This window comes from Betta splendens, chromosome 7, assembly GCF_900634795.4.
Source record: "Betta splendens chromosome 7, fBetSpl5.4, whole genome shotgun sequence".
NCBI lineage: Eukaryota > Metazoa > Chordata > Actinopteri > Anabantiformes > Osphronemidae > Betta > Betta splendens.
This window is the reverse complement of record NC_040887.2, coordinates 15,346,640-15,371,596: the sequence shown is the minus strand read 5'-3', so window position 1 is coordinate 15,371,596 and position 24,957 is coordinate 15,346,640. Positions and strand designations below refer to the sequence as shown.

The 24,957-nt window shown below is 50.0% G+C and overlaps 1 protein-coding gene across 3 annotated transcripts in view; it reads left to right on the top strand.

Annotated features, from left to right (window-relative positions):
• LOC114858988 (cadherin-4-like) overlaps window positions 1–20,816 on the top strand; it is a 170,627-nt gene extending 149,811 nt beyond the window's left edge. For all 3 annotated transcript variants that reach the window (XM_041071577.2, XM_029156792.3, XM_055510547.1), the window contains 9 exons: window positions 36–173; window positions 4,355–4,540; window positions 7,094–7,350; window positions 11,906–12,048; window positions 14,738–14,977; window positions 15,173–15,409; window positions 15,763–15,902; window positions 15,986–16,150; window positions 16,975–20,816. In XM_041071577.2, the coding sequence (XP_040927511.1) occupies window positions 36–173; window positions 4,355–4,540; window positions 7,094–7,350; window positions 11,906–12,048; window positions 14,738–14,977; window positions 15,173–15,409; window positions 15,763–15,902; window positions 15,986–16,150; window positions 16,975–17,181 (1,713 nt within the window). In that variant the 3' untranslated portion in view covers window positions 17,182–20,816. The remainder of the gene's footprint in view (window positions 1–35; window positions 174–4,354; window positions 4,541–7,093; window positions 7,351–11,905; window positions 12,049–14,737; window positions 14,978–15,172; window positions 15,410–15,762; window positions 15,903–15,985; window positions 16,151–16,974) is intronic.
• Window positions 20,817–24,957: the final 4,141 nt, after the last annotated feature.

The window sequence follows — 24,957 nt, the reverse complement described above, 5'->3', positions numbered from 1 at the left end:
CACTGTTGTTGTTTTATTTTCTGTGTCTTTTGCAGAAAGTGTCCCAGTACACCATCATCGTGCAGGCCACTGACATGGAGGGGAACCTGAACTTTGGCCTTTCCAACACAGCTACCGCCATCATCACTGTCACAGACATCAACGACAACCCTCCCATGCTGACCTCCAAAACTGTGAGTTGTTTCAAAGGAAGGGAGCAGGGGAAGGGTCACAATCATGAGGTGGAGGGGGTTTGACTGTGCTGACAAGATAGTAATAAAAAAGGAAGAGAGTGAGGGACAATATAAAACAGAAGAAGGATGGAGCGATGGAGAGGAGGAAAGGAAACGAGTTACACGGGATGATTTAAACAAGGACAGTGAAGGAGAGTGATGAATTGCAAATGAAAACACCAGCAAAATCATTAATGCTCGTTATGATTGTGATATTTAAAATTTTGATTACACTATAGAAGGCTGTTATTAAGAGTGAACAGGAATTAAAAGCGATGTACGGGCCGTGATGAAAAGTCGGCAACGCGGTCGCTGAAAGAATTAGCGGTGATGGAGGTTTCGCACGGTTTAAAAAGTTGACTTCACTTTATTACGCCGTCGTAGCGCGGCGTCTTAATGCGCCTTCACTCAGTGCCACTGGCTGCTCAGACGTGCGAGTGTAACAGCCGAGGTGGCAGCTGTGGTTCTCGCCGGCTGACTGAGGAAAACTGATTTATTATTCGCATGGTTGCAATGAAAGTCATTGGTGTATTTATTTAAAGTAGCAAATAGAATAGAATAGAAAACCTTTATTTGTCTCTCAATGGAGAAATTCATCATGATTTAACTGTACTACATTCAAATCAAGAGTCAATTAGTCCGGATTCTACTCTTTACATCATGCAACTCTGGATGTTAGCGTAGCTTCTGGTGTGTTTTGCTAACAGGAGTGATGAGAGCATGTGTCTGTTAGGTGGCTGCTGAGCTTAGCAGCGCCGCTAGCATTAGCATGCGCACGTGGGGCAGCTAGTGCTCTCATGACACCGAGTTAGCATTGGTGGAGCTCATCAGAGAGCTGTACGTCACACAGCGGGCCACGTACAGCGCAGACGGGCCAGAGCGGGAAAAATGACACACCAAAGAAGAAGACAGAGCTGATGAGAGGACCACCACCACGGCGCTGAGACAACAAAATGGAGACGCGGAGACGCGACCAGAGCGTGATGGAGGGAGGGGAACGAATGAAGAATTACCCAGTCACCGGAGCTATTTTCTAGCACAGCAGTGATAAAGCGTAGACATGCCCCGTTGTAAATCAGAGGCCTTTCCTGACTCGGCATTAAGATTCCCCCACCGAAGGCAGCGTATTGATGATAGCGGCCGGTAATAGATTGATATTCTCTAACTGTATTCCACCGTGTTTAAGTGCATTTCCATCATCGCCACAGAGGGGAGTTAATGCTATCATGGATATTGATGATAAACTTTAGTGGAGGTTTTGGAGCCACGACAAGCAGAGCCCTTCTACCCACTCCCTTCATAAATCACGCGTTTTACTGGTGGGATAACATAAAAGCCATTTTGTTGAGAATGCAGGCCATTATGCAAATATTTAGCGTTTGCAATAAACCCCATAGATCTTTCAACGTGTCCCAGAAATATAAAGTTTGGGGAATTTGTCTTTAATGTCGATGATTAATATTTCATCATGCCTATCAGAGGCTGGCCTATTTTTCAAGGCAGCACAGGATGCAGTATATGAAGAAACGTGAAGGATGTGGACGCATATCCAGGGCTGCTGTGATTGGGATAAATAAGATAATATGTTCTTTATCTCTGTTGTTTGTTTACGTGCAGTGTCTGTGTCTCATATTAAGTTACAGAATGCGTACGCACACACGGCGCACAATCACGCAATCAGGGGCATCTTTGTATATAATTTACTGCAGTGTTTCTCAGGCCTGCTTTCTTCACTACCCTCACAAAGTTCCTGTGATGAAGGTCCCCTGTCACTTCTCTCGCCTCCCCTTCTCTGCCACAGTCTTTCTCCTCTGCCAAAATAGTGACAAAACCGTGAGGGTGTTGGCAAGAGGTGCTTTGTCAAGTGCTGCGCGACAGCCAACTGCACTCTGTGCCAATCACAATCAAAGCACCCCCCCTCCCCCTTTTTCCTTTAGTCCACCCGTTGGGGACAAGATATATGATCACTGAGAGAAAAACTACCTGATCAGAGAAAGGCTGTTGAAAAGACACCAGATACTCAGCAATTTACTGCCGAAACAATCACTGCCTCGATGCCGTCGCAGCAGGAAGAAGAGCTCAGCTCAAGCCGTGCATGTGTGACATGCAGGAACCCCGTTTTTTATGTCATATCTATGGCAGGCTCCCTTTACATGATACCTGCATCCAAATTAGACCAACAGTATGTGATCACAATTACCCAACAAACATCCTGGACTACTCACATTTTAAGTCCAGACCCTGAAAGACTAACGAGCCCAGTGTAAGACCTGCTCCTGCCTCGTCTGGGAAACCAGCAAAGAAAAGAGAATAAATACAACATCCAAGAAAATGCGATGCACCCTGTTAGACCCACAAACATCACATCACAATCCATTATTGAAAATGACCCCACCAAATGTCAGAACTCATCACTGTCACAAAAATAAAAGCCTTAAAGAGATGTGAGGAACTGCTTGTTCTAAGGAAAGTAGTTTTTCCTTTAAATTGTCATCTGAAGGTTCATTCTTTAATACAACCTGAATACTACTCAGCGTGCAGCTGCTGTCGGCTCCTTCTAAATGTTCATGTCAGCTAAAATCCAACAGCCTTTCTACTTTATTTTGTGCACTGAAAAGCTCTTGATATTACAGCACAGAAAACCTCCTGAACACTTTCTTATTGCTCCGATATCACAGAAGACTTGTACTAGAATCAATAATTACATTGGACCTAGAAAAGAGTTGATGTCTATACATCCCAAAAATGATCTCCACAGCATTTATCCAGTCGGGGTTTAGTGTCCCCCACCCACACCCCCCTTCCTACCCTGGCCCTCTTCGATTGGTTTGAAGGGTGAGGATCTGAGACAGTGGAGAATGCTGTATATCTGCACTGCTGCCAGGCTCGGATATCTGCCCATAATGAGATACGTTTTAGAATCCATAGGAGAAATCTTAAAGTGGGATAATGATAGTAAGAGCTGCAGTGGGTTCTTTGAAGTATTCCATCAAATCTATTTAGCACCCTGTCCTGGTTGTTAGTGTGTATTGAGAACGAAGATGCTCGAGGGCCCCGTGGAGCTCGAGAGCCATCTCTGAAGTTGACTTTTTATTGAATTGGCATTAGGAAATCCCTGAAATAAAATACACAAGCGCGCATATGCAGCGCACGCAGGCGCCCTGACACAAACACACAACAGCCTGCCTGCTCATCCGATGCGTGCAGTGCGTCAGGACCACCCGGACTCGTCTGTTGTCTTAAGAATGTCATTGAGTCTCGGAACAGCTCTCCTGATGCGGCGCCCTAATCTGCCCGCTGCTGTCGGCTGTTTACTGGGTGATGTGGCGGCTGCCAGGCGGGGTATTATAGTCCGCCGGAGTGTTTGGTCTGGGGCTTTGCTCTTTGATATCCTAAAGTCTCATAAGCCGCTCAGCGGCTCCTCCACGCCTGTTAGCCGCGGTGACACGGCCGCCGTATGGTGCCGCGCCTGTTGCCTCGGGATGAGGCGCCGTCACCTCCCGACCCCACGTGACTGGTCGGGAGGTGACGGCTCGTTGGCGGAGGCGGGGCCGCGGTCGCCCGGCGTTTTACAGGGGAAGCGAGGCGACGTCTTGGTGGGCTTTATCCCCTGAGCGTGTACGGCTTTGATCAATCCGCGCCATAACAGACACATGACAGACAGCGGCTCACTCCTCATCAGGCTTATCGGGACAAAGCACATGTGTTTGTACAGCGCAGCGACAAATACAAGTCACTCATAGACGACTCCAACAGCTGTTTTAACCCCTCCCCGCTGCTGGTGCCTTTCTCTCTCCCCTTTGTCACTCTAGCTTTCAAAGGAATGAAGTATTCCTGCTTGTCAGAAAGAGAGGGAAACCAGAACAACGCCCCTGTGTGCCTGCGCTTGCTGGTGTGCGCCCGTGTTTACTGCTTGTTTACGACTCAGCAGTAGTAAAAGCGCCATCGTTAAAGTTACTCTACTCTAAAAACTAGGAAGGACGACTGTCTCTATAAAGAAAATGTAAAAGTGAGATTGGCACTCTGCGGCTTGTTGAGGAACTTGCTCCCACTCAAACGGCTCGATGGATCCCAAAAGACCTGAGCTGCAGTCAAACATGAATGACTTCCTAAAGCCCCCTGTCACTGTGCTCCCCCTGCAGTTCTCCGGCGAGGTTCCCGAGAACCGCGTGGACGCGGTGGTGGCGAATCTGACGGTGATCGACGCCGACCAGCCGCACTCGCCCAACTGGAACGCCGTCTACCGGATCATCGGCGGAGACCCCACCGGCCACTTCACCATCCGCACCGACCCGGTCACCAACGACGGCATGGTCACCGTGATCAAGGTACAGTAAGACGCTCTCGGCCTGAGCAGAAGCAACGGCGCTGCTGTGGTGAACGTCCCTCTGGCTTTAAGCACAAGCAATAACAATAATCCGCAGAGCTAAATAGGGACAGATTGGAGTCTTCGTCTTTCATATGCCCCTTTATGTCCAAATGAGGGATCGCAGGCCGCTGCGCCCTTCAGCAGCGGCCCATAGACTCACACAGACTTAAACACAATGGCTGCTCAGACCACTGTGGCAGATTAGCTATTGATTTCTCATTTACGGAGGCAATGGTTTTATACACTCATAATGTTCGAGCTGCTGTGGTAAATGGAAGCAGCAGCAAAAACACGTGTTGTAACAACCTGATGTGTTTGTGTTCAACCTCTCAGACAGAGGTTGTCCAGAGGATTTCAACCTGAAATGTGTAAATACGCTTGTGGTTGAATGTCTTTGTATTAGCATGTTTATCCATTAGCAGCTCACTGTAAATGCATTTGATGTTAGGCATATCTTCTTTCTTTTCGTGACCCTCAAGACCCAGAGTTATTGTCCTTGTATAACTGACTCCTCCAAACCACATTCTGCTCTAAACCAGTGTTAACATCTCTCTTTAATTCCCACGGCGCGTTGGCATTTTGCTTCTTTTCATTATTTCTAGATGAACGCCTTTTATTATCCATTGCGCTCACTCCCTGATGTAAAATTCAGAAAGCAGCCTTAAGCTTCCACGGGGAGTTATTGGAAATCATAAAACAAGAGACAGGACCCCCCCTGGGATGCAACGAGACATAGGCTGTCTCAACAAGTAAACAGAAGGGCTTCAGCCGGCTCTGGGGGAAACGGGAGGAAGAATGGTTCACATCGGACACATCGGTGTGATAGGTGAAGTCAAGAAGCCATAGGAAGTTGTTACTTTGGTGTTCCTATTATAACAAGGTGTCCATGGCTGCTACTACAGACACATCAAAAAGCACTGACACCTAGGCATGCTAGAGCCCCCCCCACCACCCTCATGGGACCTGGGCTCCTCGGTAAATAAAGGCTGAGGTCTTAACCGGAACATGTCACACATTTCCACCGCTCTCCGGGGAGTTTATGAGATGTTTTCTCATTTTGCTGCTCGGTAATAGAGACAGCAGACAAACAAGCCAGGCACGCGTGAAAACACACAAACAGGGCCTCTCGGTTCGAGTGACTCATTAAGATATGGAAATTGTGCAGCCCATGAGAAACACGGCGGATGACAGGGGGGGAGGAGAGGAGAAGCAGGGTGGAATGATCCTAAGAGCACAGAGGGATGTGGACTGTTACTGTAGATTGCAGCCAGCTGGGAAAAGCACGTAGGTGGGGGGGGTCCGGGGGGGCAGATGTGAGAAGACGAGGGAGTGGGAGTTGGTGGGAGTCCAGTGTTAGAAAATTAAGCAAATTAAGCAAGAGCGAATGAGAATAAGGACTACAGCAATACGGCAGTAAGATGCGACGGCTCACGGGCAGGAGCCGGATGTGACCTCTGACCCCTCTGGTTTCCCTCAGGGCGTTAGAGTGTATATGTGTGATTTAGTTGGCCTACAGCTATACGCCAGCCTTCCCTGTGCTCCGAATACCACTGGCTGCAGATCAAAGAACCTGGAGCGTGGCTCGCCTGCAGATGCGCTCTCAGCACACCACGAGGTCACGCGAATACACACCCATACGCTCCCATCGGGTCCCCCCGACGCGCATCTGCATACACAACACACATCCTCGCACGGTGCCAGCACGCTGCCTGCTGATAACGCTGGAGCGGTGCAACATGCAGGCGCGTTTAAAGTCATTAACATCAGCATCAAACGGCCCAGATAAAAGCCTCGCGGCGGCGATCATCATCTGTCAGCGGTATCTACAAACTGTTTATTTGTTCTCTCTCGTGTTTTTTTTTTTGTTTTTTTTTACTTCCTTTCTTGGTGGTTGTTGTTTGAACCTGATTGTTCCGCCTTCATCAGAGGAGCGGCGAGCTGTCGCGCTCGTTTAGGCTCAGCCCCGCGGAGCGCGGCCGCGTGCGTACGCGAGGGAGGCAGCGCGTGCTGCACTGTACGAGCAGCCTCGGCTCCTCGGCGTGTGTGTTTTTGGGATTTTCTGAATATGGCTCCAATTCATCAGGGAAGCACTTGACACAGCATCTGTTCATTTATCATGTTGTTTATCGTCAACATGGCGCGGCACATTTTCCCTGACAAATGCTGACAGGGGCCTTAACACTATAATCAGCATTATGTTAACAGCAGCGCCGCTATGCTTCAACACTTGACATGATTTTCTTAGAGTAATAATAATAATATTGATAGTAGTAATATGACTGCACGAGGGGAGCAGCTTCCTACTTTGACCTGTAATGGCGGCTCTAACTTTACTGAAATAAAGCATTTACTATTATATGGATTCACCAATTTTAACGATAAAATTATATAGACTACAAAATGCAGTAAAGATTGTGATGCTCGTATTAGATTTGAAATAAAAACCCAATGTTGAGGTTTTGCTTTTCACCTCTGTTCATTTTAAACCTGTCATTTCTGTTTCCTCCCTCAGCCGGTGGACTTTGAGATGAACCGCGCCTTCGTGCTGACAGTGGTGGTCTCCAACCAGGCCCATCTGGCCAGCGGCATCCAGTCATCTCTCCAGTCCACAGCTGGAGTCACCATATCGGTCCAGGACGTCAACGAGCCTCCGTACTTCCCCACCAACCCCAAACACATCCGTTTTGAGGAGGGCGTCCCTGCCGGCACCAGCCTCACGACCTTCTCAGCCTCAGATCCCGACCGACTGCAAATGCAGCAGATGATCAGGTGAGTCCATGCAACAGACTGCAGAGTCAGAATCCTGATTTTGCTAATTCTTCCATTAGTAATTACTTCCATTTCATCTTCAGGTGTAAAATCATTTAGATCTCATTAGATAACTTTAAGCTGATAGCTTAAAATCGCAATAAAGGTAAAGCTGGCAAAAATCTCACATTAAAACACCTCTTGGAAAGGTTCCATGTGTGGAGTTACTGTAGGGGTCAGAGTTCAACCAGGGGACTACAATTTGGCATAACTTGTTTCTCAAAGTCTTCATCATCAAGTTTATCGCGCTGAATAGCAAGATGGTTAATGTGGAGCAATAGCCTCTGGGGTAATCAGAAAAGTGTGTGTGGTGTAGATATGCACATATGGTACGTACAGGTGCGCACGCACACACACACACACACACACACATCCGCACAGGGGAGGGAGAGACAGGACCCAAAAAATATAGGAAAGAATAAAGACACCAGTTGGCTCCAGCCTAAACAGCTGACACAGCATCGCGTCCACCTGTGCTGTTCCTCCTTTGCACTGAGCCCTTAGCATTTTATTTGCAAAGCACCCTTTGAATGACCAGCGGAGCTTTCCTGGGCCGAGCCGTTAGCCTGAGCTCGGCACCAACGACGCTACTGCCTCGCACACTTAAAGGGTGACGGTTTGATGGCAGTCGCACAGCTGCAGGTTGCTGACGTTCATACGTGTACTCGGGGGGTGGGGGGGGGGGGGGGGGGGGGGGGTAATCCGGGAGCGACTCAGTATATCACGCCAATTGAGTTGATACCACGGCTGTTTAGCGTGACATTAATACTACCTCTTTCCAATCACCTCACACTCAAACATCCCCTTTCCTCCCCTTTTCACTATGGGGGAAAAAATCTAAACAAATTTCCCAGTTAATTTCACAGCAAATGAGAGTAAATTGGGTGTGTGCTCCATAATTCAGGAAGATGCCAATGCTTGGAGCCACTGTCGTCTCTCTCCCTCTGGCGTTCTCTCATCCTCGCTCCCCGGCGAATTCATTTGGAGCGCTTTGATTTCTCCCCTGTTTTGCCCATGACCTGTGCAGGACTGCGTCATGGATTCAAGTGAGCCATTTAGCATCAACAGAAACCCAAACCTAATCTCTCCTCCGCTCTCACCGCGTGATCCTCCACCTCATTCATTTGATTTCCTCCGGATCGGATCACTATCAGCCCCTCTGCTTTAAACCAGGTCCATAATCGGCATCTACTTTGGACTGACACGCTATGACACTAATCATAGCTGTTCCCTCTGTCTCTCTGTGAATCCTCATTATTCTGTAGACATAAGAATTCAGGGATTCACTCGTGCCAATCAGCTAAATCCCTGTACACTGTTGAATCACCCGGAGTGATTATTTTTTGAATGTTATCAGGCAGAGGTGTTCTGCATATGTCTAAACCCAGTCAATTTAAATGTAGCAGACGTGCAGGTAACATGTCATCTACAGTACATGTCTCTGCACATGACAAACAGATCTGTGTCCTCATAAATGGATAGAGGAGAGTCAAGGAGAGGATTTAGAGCTGTAAAAGTCAAAAGTAAGGTGAAAAAAGACCTGAGGGACTGTGGAGGGAGGCTGAGGATGGTTAAGCTGGCTTCAGGTCAAGGTTTGAGTGTGACAGGTGCTTATCAAAGGAGCGACACGCTGGCAGTGTCCTGTCGAGGATGGGGAAGAGGCAACACGGACAGCAGCAGGGAAGGGGGGGGGGGGTGGAGAGACGGCGAGGCATCATGCATCACCTGTCAGACACCCGACCAGTAAGGTCAAGACACAGGACTGGAGACACTGGCATAAATGATTACCCAAATCGCCTTGGCTAAGCTTGAGACATGCATTTTTCATCCTCAGGGTCGGGGGTTTGAAAAATAAATGTCAAACCTCTCCCCGCTGCTCGCTAAGATCACTAACCTGCCAAGCCTAATCATACATCCAGCTGTACCCGCACACCAGCCACCTCCCAAATGAGAGCAGCCCTCAGGTGGAGGAGAGCAGCAGAGATGAGATGGAGGAGGGAAAGTTACGCGTTTAAAACCCATTTTTATTCCAGTAAACAACAGCTGTTTACCCTTCCATAAACTTCATTATAAAGTTTGCGACGGGGAGCAGCAGTTGCCCGCGGTAACGTCGTTGACAGTGGAGACTCGGAAACGAAACCACTGTGGGTGATTTCACTGAGTCTGAGTTTTTCCCTGTGGAAAAAAAGACAGTGACTTTACCAAAGGTGTGCACCGAGGCCTGTTCAGGAGACTCATGGTGATTAGAACACCACACGTCCACTTGTGATGCCACATAGCGGCAAGAAACGGTCTCCAGTGGCTTAGTAGAATTTAAAGTAATCCATTTTCATTTTATTAGTAAATGGACGGTTCAAATGATTTAACCAGCAGAGACAGTAGGGGGCGCTGCTGAGTGGTTGTTGTTCAGACGGGAGGATCAAAGTTTTTGATTATGTTAGCGAGCATAACTTAGCAACTAGCTAGCTGTATTGTGTTAGCTAACCGTAACCTTAACCTCCACCCGCTACCTAACGTCGGAAGCTGCTGAGCGTAGAAATTTTGCTAGCTGCTAGCTGTTAGCGAGTAGGTAGCGTAGGCATCTACTGGCCCATACGAATGAGCTGATAAGTACTGATCAGCCCATATGTTATGGATGATAACATCCGAAGTAGGTGGATGGAATCACTCACGTCTGTACATTAAGTATAAACTTAGCATCCACACAGACGTGGCCTTTGCTGTGTAGCGTCTGGGTGTGGGGGTCTGAACAGGCATTAAGCTGTGACTAATTAATTAACATTTAATGCGTACAGTATGTTTTTTTAATTACTACAAACACAGAAGTTGTGTTGCAGCGAGGTGTGTGCTGTTTTTGGCTTTTTTTGTGTTGGCACCTGTAATTTCCTGGAGTTTTATCAGCGCTGTGAAGTTGCCAGGCAATAAGCGGAACCTCCGAGCCGTCGCATTCTTTTTTTCTCTTTTTTTACACAGATTAAACAAACAAGATAGGGTGTTAATTAGTGACCTTTAGAGGCGCTGCTGGGCAGATTTTTAAAACGTTGGACACGCAAGCTGTTTTCCCCCTGCTAAGTTAATTATCTGCTGGCTTTAGCTGGAGCTAGTCTCCACAAATAAACACATCCCCCAAAAATGTCAGCGTGTTCCTTTAACATATTCAACGTGTTTTTAAAAGCAGTGTTTGTAGTGGTTGAGAACGCGCTCGTCGACTAGTTCGTTAGTGTGACTTTCTTCTCTCAGTCCAGACAAGGGGCGTCAGTTTGGTGCCGCCGGACGTGGCGCCGGGTCGTAATGAGGACATTAGACCGGATCTTACAGCCACGTTGCTGCTGCACATCACATCACCTGACGTCGGCGGACTCCTTCCCTCGCCCCCTTTCATCCCACCCCCCCCCACTGCGACGGGCTCGCCGTAGTCCTGGCGGTGATTTCACAGTCCACCAGTGGCTCTGGGCTCAGCTCGCCTGCGTGAGGCCGTCTGAAAGTGTGGGAATGTCATCTCTGTGATCCCCTTTCCCCGCACCGCAATACGCCTGGGATCATGCCCGCTGCCTGCTGGGAAAATCCCACCTCCCTCGCTGCAGTGGAGAGATTATACTATCTGTCCACCCCCTCCTCAACCACCACCCACCTCTCTGGGCTTTGATTCTCCTCCATGAAAGTAGAAATGCACATGCAGTATTTAATAAAACACCAAATAAACAAGTGGGCTGCACACTGACAGTAAGAACACTGTCATTCAATGAGCACAAAAGTGAGGTTAGGGTCGAATCTCCTCCAATTTTGCTGGATTTAAAAGCTGTAAGTTCTTGTCGCATAACAACATGGCCTCCGTCACCCGCGCTGACATCCAGTAAATGAAATCAGATTGATGCAGAATTGTGTAGGGCCAAGATGTCACGTGTCCGTGAATGATGTTCCGCACGGCGAATTGAGACGGCGGCGGCGCGAGGCGCTCGCTGATGGACCCGGGATCACGGAGGAAATGATACGAGGACGAGGCGCCGCCGATGGATAAGAGAAGCGCGTGAATACAAAAGGACAACAAGATGAGGATGAGATGGGGACGGCGCAGGTGGAGAACGATCAGATAGAACGGAAGGCAAACGCGTCAGGGTACTGTAGATCCCAGAGAGATCGGACGGCGACGCTGGAGAAGATCCTGCTCTGATCCCAGTGTCAGCACCTTCCTGTGTGATGCTCAGCACCCAGATCCAAGCGCCTAAACACACGCATTAATCCCCCATCAGGCCGCTTGCTCCTTCTCCAGCAAAGCAAATACTTTCTAATATACAGTATGTTCACACAAACAGTTGCAGCGGTGCTTAACTAGGGATGTAATTGACTCCAACGACGGGTACACGGGAGTGAAAAATGAGGTGAAAATGACTGTAGGCCACAGGCTCCGGAGGAGAAATCGATAAGGAATTAAAGTGTGTGAAGGTCAGGCTGCTCGGCGAGAACACGGAGGAGCGCCGGCGTTGACTTCTCCATCCTTGTGTCCCCGCATGCTCAGGTATTCAAAGATGAACGACCCCGCCGACTGGCTGTCCATCAACAGAACCAACGGTCAGATCGTAACCACGGCCACGCTCGACCGGGAGTCCGTCTACGTCAAGAATAATATATACGAAGCCACCTTCCTGGCAGCGGACAACGGTAAGAGTCCATCAGCCATTTATGCTTCACTGTGACTGGCACAACTTCCCACTGGTCATGATTCATGTCCGAATGAGGAAGAGATATGTGTGTCGATTAAGGAGGGGAAAGAGTCAGTCAGTCAGTCAGTTCAGAGGATCCTTCACGGATCCTCTCCTCCTCCTCCTTCCTGCTCTTTTCTTTAATGTAAAAACACATTACGTGTTCCTCCCCAAAGTTGGAACTCTTAGACTTAACCGAGCAGCAACTCAATCACAGCAAATAAATGAGCAGATGCGAGCGAAAGAGGGGAATTCATTTGCCGCCTTATCAGTGACGTGCAGCGCGCTGGTGTGTTTACCTTAAGAGGAGCTGGCTTTTAAACGCCGGTGTATTTATAGGTGCGCGCTCGTTTGTGCTAGATTTGTGTGAGCGCGTGTACTTGTATTTGGCCGTGATTGACAACGCGCGGCGCCGCGCGTGACCCGCCGCTGGGCCGGAGGAGGCGACAGCGTTAGAGGTCGTGCGCTCCCGTTGTTTGGCCTTCCGTTGGCGGTGGGTTGCCAGGTTTTCAGCGTCCTGCCCTTCTTCTGCAGCGTTTCTACCGCCACCGGGAGCTTCACAAATACACGGGCACGCAGCTCCTGCTGCTTTGGCTGGCGTCGGAATGGCGGCGACTCTCCATGACATAAAGCCAGCAGTTCAGATTGTATGCGTTGAGTGTGTACATCAGACTATGTGGGTGCTGCTGGAGTGCCAGCCATCGTCATGAGGGGGATTATGCTAAGAAGTAAGAATAGCGGGGCAGCGCATAAAGAGCCGGTGAGCGCGATGACAAGCACTTGCATTCAGGCCATCTTTTTATTTTTTTTTCACCATCACCCCGACACATGTGACTGCCTCAACCCTTCTGACACAGCCTTCCTTTTCAAACACCTATTGTCTGTGTGTTCATGTGCTCTTCAAAGAACATGCGGCTACGCGTCTTTCCACCGCGCTTCGCATCTCTGAGCCGCCATCAAAAAAAAAGAAAATAGAAAAAAAGAGGAGTTAATACAAATCCTTTTGAGGAATTTACACAAACATAATTATTTATTTAGCTAGTTAAAACCCACATAATTCTCCTATCAGCTGTGGCAAGCTGCTTTCACATGTCCCCCATACATGGCTGGGATTAGCGAGGCGGCGGTGAGGGAGCGCTCGTCGCCATCCGGCGCCGGCGCGGCACGTTCGCAAAGTCCACCCGCCGAACAACTTTTAGATCGCGACAACAGGACGCCGAGGAGGCGGCCATGACGGGAGGAGAGCTGCTCCGGCCGCTGCTGATGGCTTCATCGGTCGGGCCTCCTCCGCTCGTCTCGCCCCGTCCTGTGGCAGGCTTCTTGCTCTTGAGCCGTGCTTAATTGGCCGATCTGTCAGCTTTGCATAATCTCGGTAAATTACATCGCCCTTATCTGGTCCCAGAGACGGGCCTTTGGGTCGCCTGATTCCATCCAGTGGTTCAGCCAGTGGGGCATGGCAGGGAAATGACTCTTAATTGGAGGCGGCGAAGGGTCGTCACCCTCCAGGCACACGCTCAATAAACAGCTCTGAGCTTTGTACTGCCGAGCCCTTTTGTTGCAGTTATCCCAGCGCCGCATATTCATACGGCACATATTCTATCTCGCTCTGTATGTCACTCTCTGATGGTTTAAAGTGTGTGTTATTTACCTTCAATTCTCTATAACTGCTGCTGCTGATGGCCTGTTACTGTTCGCTCAATACAAAGGGCTTCAGGATTACGGCTGCCAATGAGCTGTGTGCCTATGTGCACCAGTGCATGTTATTATGGGCCAGGGCCGGCTGCACTGTAGTCAACCTGCATCTGCGATAGCTGCCTGCAGTGGGATCAGGTGGAATGTCTCCTATTGCCCTGATGACTCCACAGACCCCCCACAGTGGCCGTAATAGAACGACTCCATGAAAAAAGGACTCACACTGTGAACATCTCCCTAATAATCAACATCTGTAATAACATCTGCAGGCGCAATCTTTGGCTGCGTGGCCACAGTGACCCCTGCGTGGGCTCAGACCAGATGGCACAGCCTGCTTGGCCTTCGGTCCTCGATGGTGCTCCGGGTCACGATCTGTCCTACTTCAGCTTATAACAGCGTGATCCTCATCAGATTAACTCATTTCTCCTGCATCCACTGCTGCCTGTCCCAGACCTTTACTTGTGCTGTTGTTGAAAGATAATGAACGGACGTCACTGGGTCTCATCAGATACATATTGTGCACTATTAATGATTCTGTTTGATCGGATTGCTGTGTACTCCTCTGCGACGACAGCCAGGAAAGCGTAGTTACTGTTGCTCCACTCTGCCTGGTTTTGCCTACATACGCCCACTCAAGGCCTTGTTTGATTGCGTTACAGTCATCATTATTGCACCTAAACCCTCCCCGGGCGGCGGGATGTGCTCCAAAGCCTGCTCCTCCACGAACTCCGCTGGCTTTGATTTGTCTTTGGGGCTAAACTGTCAGAAGTGCTTCCATCAAGGCCGTACCTCCTCCTGCTCCTCAGCGTCGCCTCCTCAACCGCCGCCGCTGCGACCAAACAGCGCTCATTCCTCCTTTTGTTACTTTCTCTCCGGTCTTTAACTCCTGCCCCGCTTCCATCTGACTCACGCACCATCACACGTCCTCTCTTTCTCTTGTGCTTGCCCGCTTCCAGGCTCCCCCGCCGCCACCGGCACCGGCACGCTGCAGATCTACCTGATAGATATTAATGACAACCCCCCGGCGCTGCTGCCCAGGGAGTCTCAGATCTGCGAGCGGATGAACAGGAATGTCAACGGTGTCAACATCACTGCCGCCGACGCCGACACCGACCCCAACGCCGGGCCTTTCGTCTTCGAGCTCCCCAGCTCGCCCAGCAGCATCCGACGCAACTGGACAATAACGCGGATCAGCGGTGAGCTGAGCGCACCTGTGGACACGCTCCTCCACACCCAGCTCTTACATCTAGATGCTCATTCGTCCTTGCAATATTTATTTTAAACCGCAAAACAACGTGATATGTTGCAAGTTTTTGTCTAAAAGTCTGAAATATATGATGTAAAGTGGAATTGTGAAATGTGAAATACCTACTTTTCTGCCCTCTGCGCAGGCGACCACGCCCGCCTGGGTCTGCGCTACCAGATCTACTTAGAGCCGGGGGTGTACGAGGTCCCCGTCATCGTGTCCGACTCAGGGAACCCCCCGCTGACCAACAGGTCGGTCATTAAGGTCAAAGTGTGTCCCTGCGACGACAACGGAGACTGCACCACCCTGGGGGCCGTGGCGGCCGCCGGCCTGGGGACCGGAGCCATCATCTCCATCCTCATCTGCATCATCATTCTGCTCAGTGAGTGTCAGCACCACGTGGCGCCGGTGCCATTTTGTTTGTTTGTGCTGGCTGTCATCGGCTTTGATTCGGCCTCTCCGGCCAAAACACAAGTTCAGGGCGCAGGCATTAAACATTGACCAGGCTGTGATCCAACTACCGGAGCAATAGTCTGTATAATGGATGAGCGCCGGCCGCTGTGTTTTTCCTGGACGGGTAAATCGCCTGGACTTGGTGCCGCTGACTTCATCTGTTGCTATATGTTGCGTCGCTCAGACGTCCCGCGGCCTACTTCGCTCGCGGCTGTGAGATTTTACCATCTATGCGTGTGAGCGTCCCCAGACGTGTGACTGTCCTCGTGCGCGTGGCTGCAGGCATGGTGCTGCTGTTCGTGGTGTGGATCAAGCGGCGAGAGAAGGAGCGGCAGACGAAGCAGCTGCTCATCGACCCCGAAGACGACGTCCGGGACAACATCCTCAAGTACGACGAGGAGGGCGGCGGAGAGGAGGACCAGGTGAGACCCTGAGACCCCAACACCCCACCCCCCCCCACTCCCCGTTGCGTCTGCTGACTGCTGTGCTTGCCCCCCCCCCCCAGGACTACGACCTGAGCCAGCTGCAGCAGCCCGACTCCCTGGAGCACATCATCAGCAAACCCCCCGGCGTCCGCAGGGTGGACGAGCGGCCCATCATCCCCGAGTCCCAGTATCCCATCAGGCCCGTGGTGCCCCACCCAGGAGACATCGGGGACTTCATCCACGAGGTGAAGCACACGCACACGTCCCCCGCAGGGAGCCGGCCCCCCTTTAGCTCCATTCGGTCTGACATTAAATGTCATTGGTGGTTTGTGGGCGCGGTGCAGTAGCCGAACTCCCGTGAAAGTGGCGTAGTTTTACTTTGCGTCTGCTCTCTGTGTGCAGGGTTTATTTACGCACACTTACTGTCACACACGCACAACTCCGGCGCTGGCACAACGATGCGAGAAAATGCTGATTGACAGACTCGTGACAAGCCGTTCACACTCGAGAGGTGTTGGCAGCTGTTCAGCTTTGATCCATCCAGCCTCTCTCTCTCTCTCTCTCTCTCTCCCCCTCACTTACACATGTACTCACCTGATCTCGCTCCAGCAGTCTGGTAAAACACAAACACAGCAAACACATGGTGTTCCTGCCACGCTCGGCCCCCCGGGGGGTTGAGGCTTTTTAAGTTTTTATCCAAAGCGGCTCCCTCTAGTCCAGTGAAGTGGATGAAGTCCGTTCAATTCACCTGCCCAACCTCAAAGCCAATGGCTCATTTGTTTTCCTGAGAAACAAGGACAGAACACAGGCAGAAAGCATAGCAGCCCGTTCACGGTCTTATTTAAGTGTTACCGAATCAAACTGAAATCTGCTTAGGTGATTCGAATTCTAAACGCAGTGCAATGAATGTGAGTGCAGAGGGTTTCTGATTGGTCAGAGAGGAGACTTGTCATCTTCCATTTCAATCTCCTCTCAAACCATTTATTGATCTCTTCCTATGAAAAGTTACTTCTCAGGTGTATTTTGAGGATCACCGTCAGTGAGTAACGGCCTCTCCCCCTCCCTCCAGGGCCTGCGAGCAGCGGACAACGACCCCACCGCCCCCCCCTACGACTCCCTGCTGGTGTTCGACTACGAGGGCAGCGGCTCCACCGCCGGCTCCGTCAGCTCGCTCAACTCCTCCAGCACGGGGGACCAGGACTACGACTACCTCAACGACTGGGGCCCGCGCTTCAAGAAGCTGGCCGACATGTACGGGGGCGGGGACGACGACTAAAGCGCCCCCCCCGGTCCCGTCGGCCGGCCGCCCACGCTCTGTCCCTCTAACACGCGGGGCCTTCACGGCCCTATTGAACACACGTTAACAATGACACGTTCACTGACCAAGCAACCAATCAAACCACCCACCGCCGGCCACTGGGGTCGTGAGTCCGTTCCGGGTGCTCTTCTCAACCACCTCCTGCTCTAAAGCCTGTGTTGGACTGAATAGAAGTTCTGAATTGCAGGCATTTCATAGTTTGTATTCTCAAAGCCCCTTTGCCTTTTTTTTCTTTCCCTGTGTGTGCGTGCGTGCGAGTGCGGATGTAGGTTGTAGTTACTTTAATCTGACTCCGTTGTTTGTTTCGTGTGCTTTTTTAGGCCTCGCGAATCAAGCCGTCCCTTTTTTCTGAGGGTTTTCACGTTCCCCTCGCTGCCGGCCCCGTCTGCCTCTCTGCAGAAGCTTTAGGTTGAGCTGCTTGCTTTGTCTGGTGGGAACAAAAACGAAGGGGGGGGGTGGAGAAGAACAAGAACACAGATATGAAAGTCCTTCCTGCACGGAGGACCCTGGTTTATTCTTTCTTGAACTTGAATTACTTAGAACAGAAGCACTGTTGTTTAAAAAGTGCCTTCAGTGGTGCATATTTCAGCAGACTCCCGCTAACTCAGGATTGGTTGCCATTTTTGGGGCTCATGCGCCCTCATATGACCCCTGACCCTTTAACTCCGACCTTCATTCGTCGTTTGTGTACTCCGGCAGGGCTGTGGGAGCCGCGGGGGACGTCCGTGCTGCGTTCAGAGGCACGTCGGGCGTCTTACGAGTGCGTTTCACACCGACGCGCCGCACGCGGGCCCACGGCGTGTCCTAAACCTGTATCTGTGCTTGAATGTGATTACTGACATCATGGCGGCGACGCGTCGTGCGACTGTTGTGGAGCAGAAGAAGAAGAAGAAGAAGCGTTGCGCGTCTTTGTTTATGGGGGGCTTCAGTAGCAGCTGTGTTTGTTTTGAGCTCTCAGTGTATTCACCTGCAGGCTGACGAGGCTTGTTAATAGAGTGTGTAACGTTACTGTGTATAAAGGACAGGTGAGGGTCATTTATGGGGCCTTTTTAACCCAGCATCGTTTAAGCTTTGCATGTTCACCCCTCCACCCCTAGACATTATGCGTGCAGGGGAAAGGACATACTACAGCAGATTACTTCACATAGCTCTGATAGCATTACATAAAGTCTAAATACCATCATTACGCTGTTTTTCCAATTCACTGTTGTTTCTCAACAAGACTTTAATATATAAACCGGTGCCGCTTCCTGTCACGGAAACTGGGGGAACTGAGCCTCAGCCAGGGATTTAGCGCCTTCACAATCTGTCTTTCTTCAGGCAGCATTTCACTCATCTAAAATTTTCTCCTGAAATGTATTTATTTTATTTTTTGGCTGCAAGTTCAAGAGGTTTTTAAATACAGTTTAGAGGAAGGGAGGGTCTGCTGTGAAGTTCTCCACTTTATCAGAGCCGACTTGCAAAACTAAAGCGTCAGTATTAAGCCTTTTAAGGAAGACAGTTGTGTTGCGACTAAATGGAAAAGCAGCACTAACCGTGGGTTTGTGTAATCATATTTCAAACAGCCCCCCCCCCTCCAAAAATGCATATATAGAACTGAGAAAAAACATGGAGCTTTAGTCTTTCTGTTAATTTATTTAAATATGCAAAGTGTTTCATGGAGGAGATGCTGGTGGATCCACGGCCAGTTTCAACCCCGTCCACCGTAGAGTGACCAGATGTTGGGCTCAGTCTCCAATCGCCGCACGGGTCTTGTATCGCATTGCTTTTGAACTGTTTATTAAAGAGTTGGTCCCCGGTCCTACAGAGACACAGTGCCGCTTGCTCTCCCGCCGGCCGTGCACACGCGCACACACCTGAACAGAACGGGGATCGATGGGAACAAGCGGCGCCACTGTACGGCTCGCTGAGACCCCAACGTAGAGAGTAACAAGCTTAAGAATGAACGGTACAACGTGTACCTGTGACGAGAGCATCCATCCATGCTCTTAAGGGAAAACCTGCTTTCGTTGTGGGGAAAAAGAGGGAACGTCCAAATACTAACAGGGCGGCGTCGTCCTGATTTATCGCTGGAGGCGTAAACGGCGTTTTCACAGCGCAGATACTAAGGAGTTGTTGTCCACCTTGCTGTGGGTCAGGACCCCCCCACAACCTGCAGGAGATGGACAAAAAATAAACACAGCTGTTGCTTTTGTGATCAATCCTGACACATCCGTGTTGTGTATTTCCCCTTTTTCTACACCCCACGTCGACACGATTCGCCCGTTTGTGTCGGGAGTTTGCGTTGCTTTTTTTTTTTTTTTTCTTCTTTTTCTCCCTCGCACACACCGAGCTCGGCAAGAAACCACGGCAAGTTGTATCGCTCCGCAGAAAAAAAAAAAAGCCATGTGCATTTGAGCGTACGGGAATCCGTGTGATTCTGTGTGAGCTCGCGGCCATAACCGCTGTTCGAGTCGTGAAGAAGGCGCTCCGTTTCAAAGCAACCTGTACAGTCTACACTAGCACACACCCGCTCCTCTAGGCCTTACTGTACATACGGGAGTGTTCTGTATTTGATGAGCCCTGTCAGTATTGATCTGGTTGGGGTGCAGAGCGCCGACACGATGAGAGGCCGTGTACTGTTCACAGAACTCCTGCCGACTGAATGAGGGCCAAATAAAACAGGACCACACACACACATTAACTCTTTACACAAGGTACCGGACCTTTACAGTACCGTTATGATGCCCGAATGTTATCAGCGACTCACAGCGAACACATGACACAGAATCATTGGTGGAGCTCATTTAACCGCAATTTGGGAGAGGAAATCATAGAAAACTGACTTCTGACGAACTTGGGCCTGACGTAAAAGTGAGGGGAGACTTGGCAACGGGGCCGAGCGGAGAACCGCTGCACTGCTGGACCGCCTCGGCGCCCTCCGGCTGTCGGTTAAAGGACGCTCGTTCTCACTCTGGACACTGCCAGAACACGGATCCACACACGACAGGAGGCTCCAGCAGAATCCAGACTCTTTGTCCTGCTCGGACCACAGTTCTCCCGGTTCTGCTCAAGTCCAAGTGTACATAATGTAGTATTTGCTTAAAGCTAAACAGACCAAGTTAGGCAAACTGTAACTGTACAATTGGAGCTTTTTGCATGTGTCTTTTTATAATGGACAGATAAGTTCTATTACAGTAATCATACAACATTTTAAAACGTGTCGCAGCCCGCATGACCGAGGTTGCAGTCCAGGAAGTGTTCTGGCGTGCCACGCTCACGTGATTCGGCGGGAGGCGGGAAAAAAGCGGAAAAAAAATTGCACAGTTATGAAGTCAAAAGACTTTTTTTTGTAAAATGTCAACAGCACAAATATTTTGTATTGTTGTTTGTACCATTTTGTAAGAAAATGAAGAAAAGGTAACCAAAAAAAAAAAGAGGAACGAGTCTGTCGTTTTCAAGCGTGTGTTTCTAGTGCCGCTGCAATCTTGGTTTCCAAACGCCGTACAGTACATGCGCAGCCTTGCAGATCAACCTTGTAATATAGACGCAGAGCTGGAGACTCCCTGTCAGCACCATGTGTTATAAATAAAACTCCCCCCTCCTTATACGAACGCCGACGCCTGTCTCGTCTTTGTCGCTCGCTGAAGCTCATGACGTCACACTTGACTCCTAACAGGTAATAATGGCAGTTTGACGGAGCGGCGAGCAGCGCGTGCCTTCACGCGCGCCGTCGCGTCCGTGGTTCCGTTCAACGGCGCAGCTCGTTCCCGCGTCCTCGATGTTCTCGCGCGCAAAGGTTCAGAATCAATGCAAAACACGGTGTCATTGTCTGAATGATTTTTAGCGCCAGCCAAGAACGAAAAGGATCCCACATGATGAAACGCAGCGACAGAACAAGTCCATAAACGACAAGCAGGTGCGTTTCTTTCCTTTTTGAACTTTAATGAGTGTCTAATATTTCACTTCTATGCTGCAAATGGTGTCACCATAGAAACCTGAAGAACCAGACGAGTCTAAATGATTATGTTCGGTTCCACTTTTGCAACTTTCTTCCTTTGTCTGTTTAAAATGTTTTCTGAAGTATTAGTGTTATTGAAGACAAAAACCAGCAGTTTGAACTTGAAAAGTCATTGGCGTTTTGTTAAATAGTTTTACTTATTGGGTGTGTGTTGCTAGGAAACAGCAAACTGAGCATCAGAAACGAATTGTCACTTGGTCATTTGTTCTCCCATTTTCAAGGGTGTGTTTCTAGAACCTCTGCAGTTGTGGTTCCAAAGAACTGATTTCTGTTAGACACCTGACAAAACTCTCCAGAACCGGACCCAACCTCACAGAGTACAAAAAAGACTTGACTACAAATGGTAAGTTAATGAAGGGAACAAAAACTATTGACAATGAGGAAAACAAGATTGGTATTAACTTAAGTATCAAAGTAACACAAACAAACTAGCTGTAACCACAAAGAAGAAAAAAAATGACAGGAGTAAATACGTATCAAAGTTACTTTCAACAAAAGCACTCTGACAAATGTGACACGCTGAACATGAACGAAACAAACCAACCAGCACAACAGGAAGAAACCGGAGAGTGTCTGATGAGTCCCTGTGTGGAGAATACAGGTGGAGGCAATTAACCTGATTATAAGCAGGAACAGGAAGTGAAGTCATCAGAAGGTGGAGACCGAAGGCCAAATCGTCACAGGATGATGATGAAGTTTACCTTTGTGTCAACAATAGTAACACAGTCAACTGTATTGTTACAATTTGCATTTTGTGGAGCAACTCCATCACACTAACCTGCAGCCATGACCTGAATTACACCCCAGTGCTTATCATGAGTAAAACCTCTTTATTGACATTTTACTTACACTTTAAATGTTAATTCGGCAGCAACAAAGAAAACAACGGGGAAGCAGAAGGTAGAAAAGGAAATCACTTAGCAATCAGCACGAGCAGGCAGTGCAGCGTGAGGAACAGGATGAGATGACCCTTCCTCACTCGCTCTCCTTTAGCACAGCGGGTCAATGAACCCACAGCAGACTGCATCTCCCGCTCATTGATTGACCTGTCAGGGCACGTCAGCGCGCACACACACAGAGTAAGCCCCGCTGCTGCACACGACTCGCACAGACGCACACAGACACACGCCAGCGCACACACCAGCACACACGCAGACACACACCAACACACACACAGACGCACACAGACACACGCCAGCGCACACACAGACACACACGCAGACACACACACAGACACACACAGACGCACACAGACACACGCCAGCGCACACACAGACACACGCCAGCGCACACACAGACACACACCAGCACACACGCAGACACACAACAACACACACACAGACGCACACAGACACACGCCAGCGCACACGCAGACACACACCAACACACACACCAGCACACACGCAGACACAGACACACACCAGCGCACACGCAGACACACACCAGCGCACACGCAGACACACACCAGCACACGTCTCCCTCCTCCCGCGTTCGAGGGAGCGGAGACCAGGGTGAAACGGGCCGCGCCCCTCCAGCGTCCACGCGGCAGAATGAGTCAAAACGCATTCAGTCAGGTAACAGTCGCGTGACCTGTGTGGATTCTGGCCCTGTGTGGGTTCTGGCCCGGTGTGGATTACCGCATGTGGGCGGTTCACGGGCGCCATCGATCCTGTAGTAACTTATTATAGCAGCTCTGCTGCAGCTGCATTTGCAGGTCGCTTCTTCCTCGCGCGCTGTTGCTAGCGCTAACGAAGAGTGAAGTGTTGATGTTGCTGTCATGGATTCCGTGGTTTGTGAAGGCGGTTGCTGTGGGAATTACGAACGCTCAATTGTCATTATTGGAATTGAATCAATGGAAATATTGAAAGAGCGCGTGATGTCACATGTAACGCAGCACATGTACCTGTCATAGGAGAAAACCAATGGGCCTGAAGAGGAGATTCTCCACACGCCCAAGTCCTAAACACAGAAAAGTCTGACTGCAGAGAATCCTGTCAAATAATGTGAGCGTGAGGGGATTAAGTGCTGCGTTGCTGCCCTTGAACGGAGCACTTGACGATGTTAATGTCACTGGCTTATGGATCATCAATAGCTGCAGCAGCTGCTATAGCGCGCAGGGTAAACACTGCGCGTCCCCTGAATGAGTGAGTCAACGCTCGCCAGAGTCTAGACTTAAAAGCGTGAACTCGTCTTTCAGCGAGCGCACAAAAGGCGCCATTCTGCGTCTGACATCGGGCACAATTTGTGTGTTTGTTCTCCTTTAGACGCACAGAACGCGTCGGAGGAATAATTCATTTCACCTTAAAATGCTGTGAAACACTTCATAGTCGATGCATGAAAGGGGACCGCGTCTAATCTGCTCTGCAACAATGTGACGCCAGAGCAGAGATCAGCTGTGCTGCGCTGACTCATCAGTTCACCCACAACGACAAAAAAGTCCCCTTGACCCCTTTGGTTTCAAAACCTCTAAATGCTTTGATTAAAAACTGGAATAAATCAAATAGAAAAAGTTAGAACGTAACATCCTTCGTATCATTTGAAAACTTTCTACTCGAGTACAGAGGATATGAGCGTTATTAAGCATTGGTTTGCTGCTGTATTAGCTCCTGGCAGCCACTAGAGGTTGCCTGATGACTGAGCATCACTCTTGGTCTTAAACCCTTGGACAGCAGCATCCTCCTCCTCCAGATAATGGGACCGGCCGCCTGGCGCCGCCCTCTGTAAATATGCCACCACATCACTTCCCTGGAACCTTTCAGCCTTCCAGCTCGGAGCAATTCTGCACTTCTGATTTCAAGGAACCACCCCGGGCCTCACAAGTGTGTTACAGTAGGCGCCGCGTGTGCGTGTATTCTTAGCGCGCGCTGCAGCTGGCTGTGTGTCTTTCCTCGGGGGGTTGTGTAAACACAGTGAGGCCAGTCATCCATCTATCCATGCCATTTCCTCATATTCTCCCTCGGTGACTTTCATTTCCTCCACGATGGCCTGAGGATGTGAGGGACAGGAGGAGATGTGAGGAGGAGGGAATGACCCGGACCTGATTGGATATCCATCTAATGGCTGCTTTAGTGGACGGGCGTCGCGCCTATGGACCCAGACACGGCGCACACAGTGGCAGTCTGTGTCTGAGTCCTCTCCAAGTGGTGCATTTCCTCCAAATGATCCAAAGTGCACTGCTCTGTGTAATAAGAATAAACAAATCGCGGGACCACATTGGCTTTATTGTCTTACATCAGTGCTGATTTATTCCCAGCTACGGTGGGCTATTGTATGCAGATTGGCCGATGGCCCCACAGTGAACTCCTCATCTAATCGTTTCAGAGCACCGTGGGGGACGAGTGGGCTCTGTGGAGAAACCAGAGTGGGTTCAAACAGTCAGGAGCACCGGCAAAGCGCGCGGGGAGGTTTTAACCTGGCTCCACCGCCACCACATGCACATGGTTGTTTCAACAGGCGCTTCGTGTGGACCAGCAGCTCGCCGGGCGCCAGCCTAGTGGCGTCACGATACGGCGAGAGTCGTTTGAGAGCGGAGAATGGAGCCGCTAATGTTTCCAGGGCAGCGAGACCACACCCAGGAGCTGCAGCATCACGGCCAGCGAGGGACGGAGTGCAGCCGAGCCCAAAGAACTGCACCATCTGATTCAGAGCCCATCTTCAGATCCAAATCACGTTCCACAGCTATTTACAGCCGTCTGTCACACACGCGCACACACACGCACACACCTACACGTTGC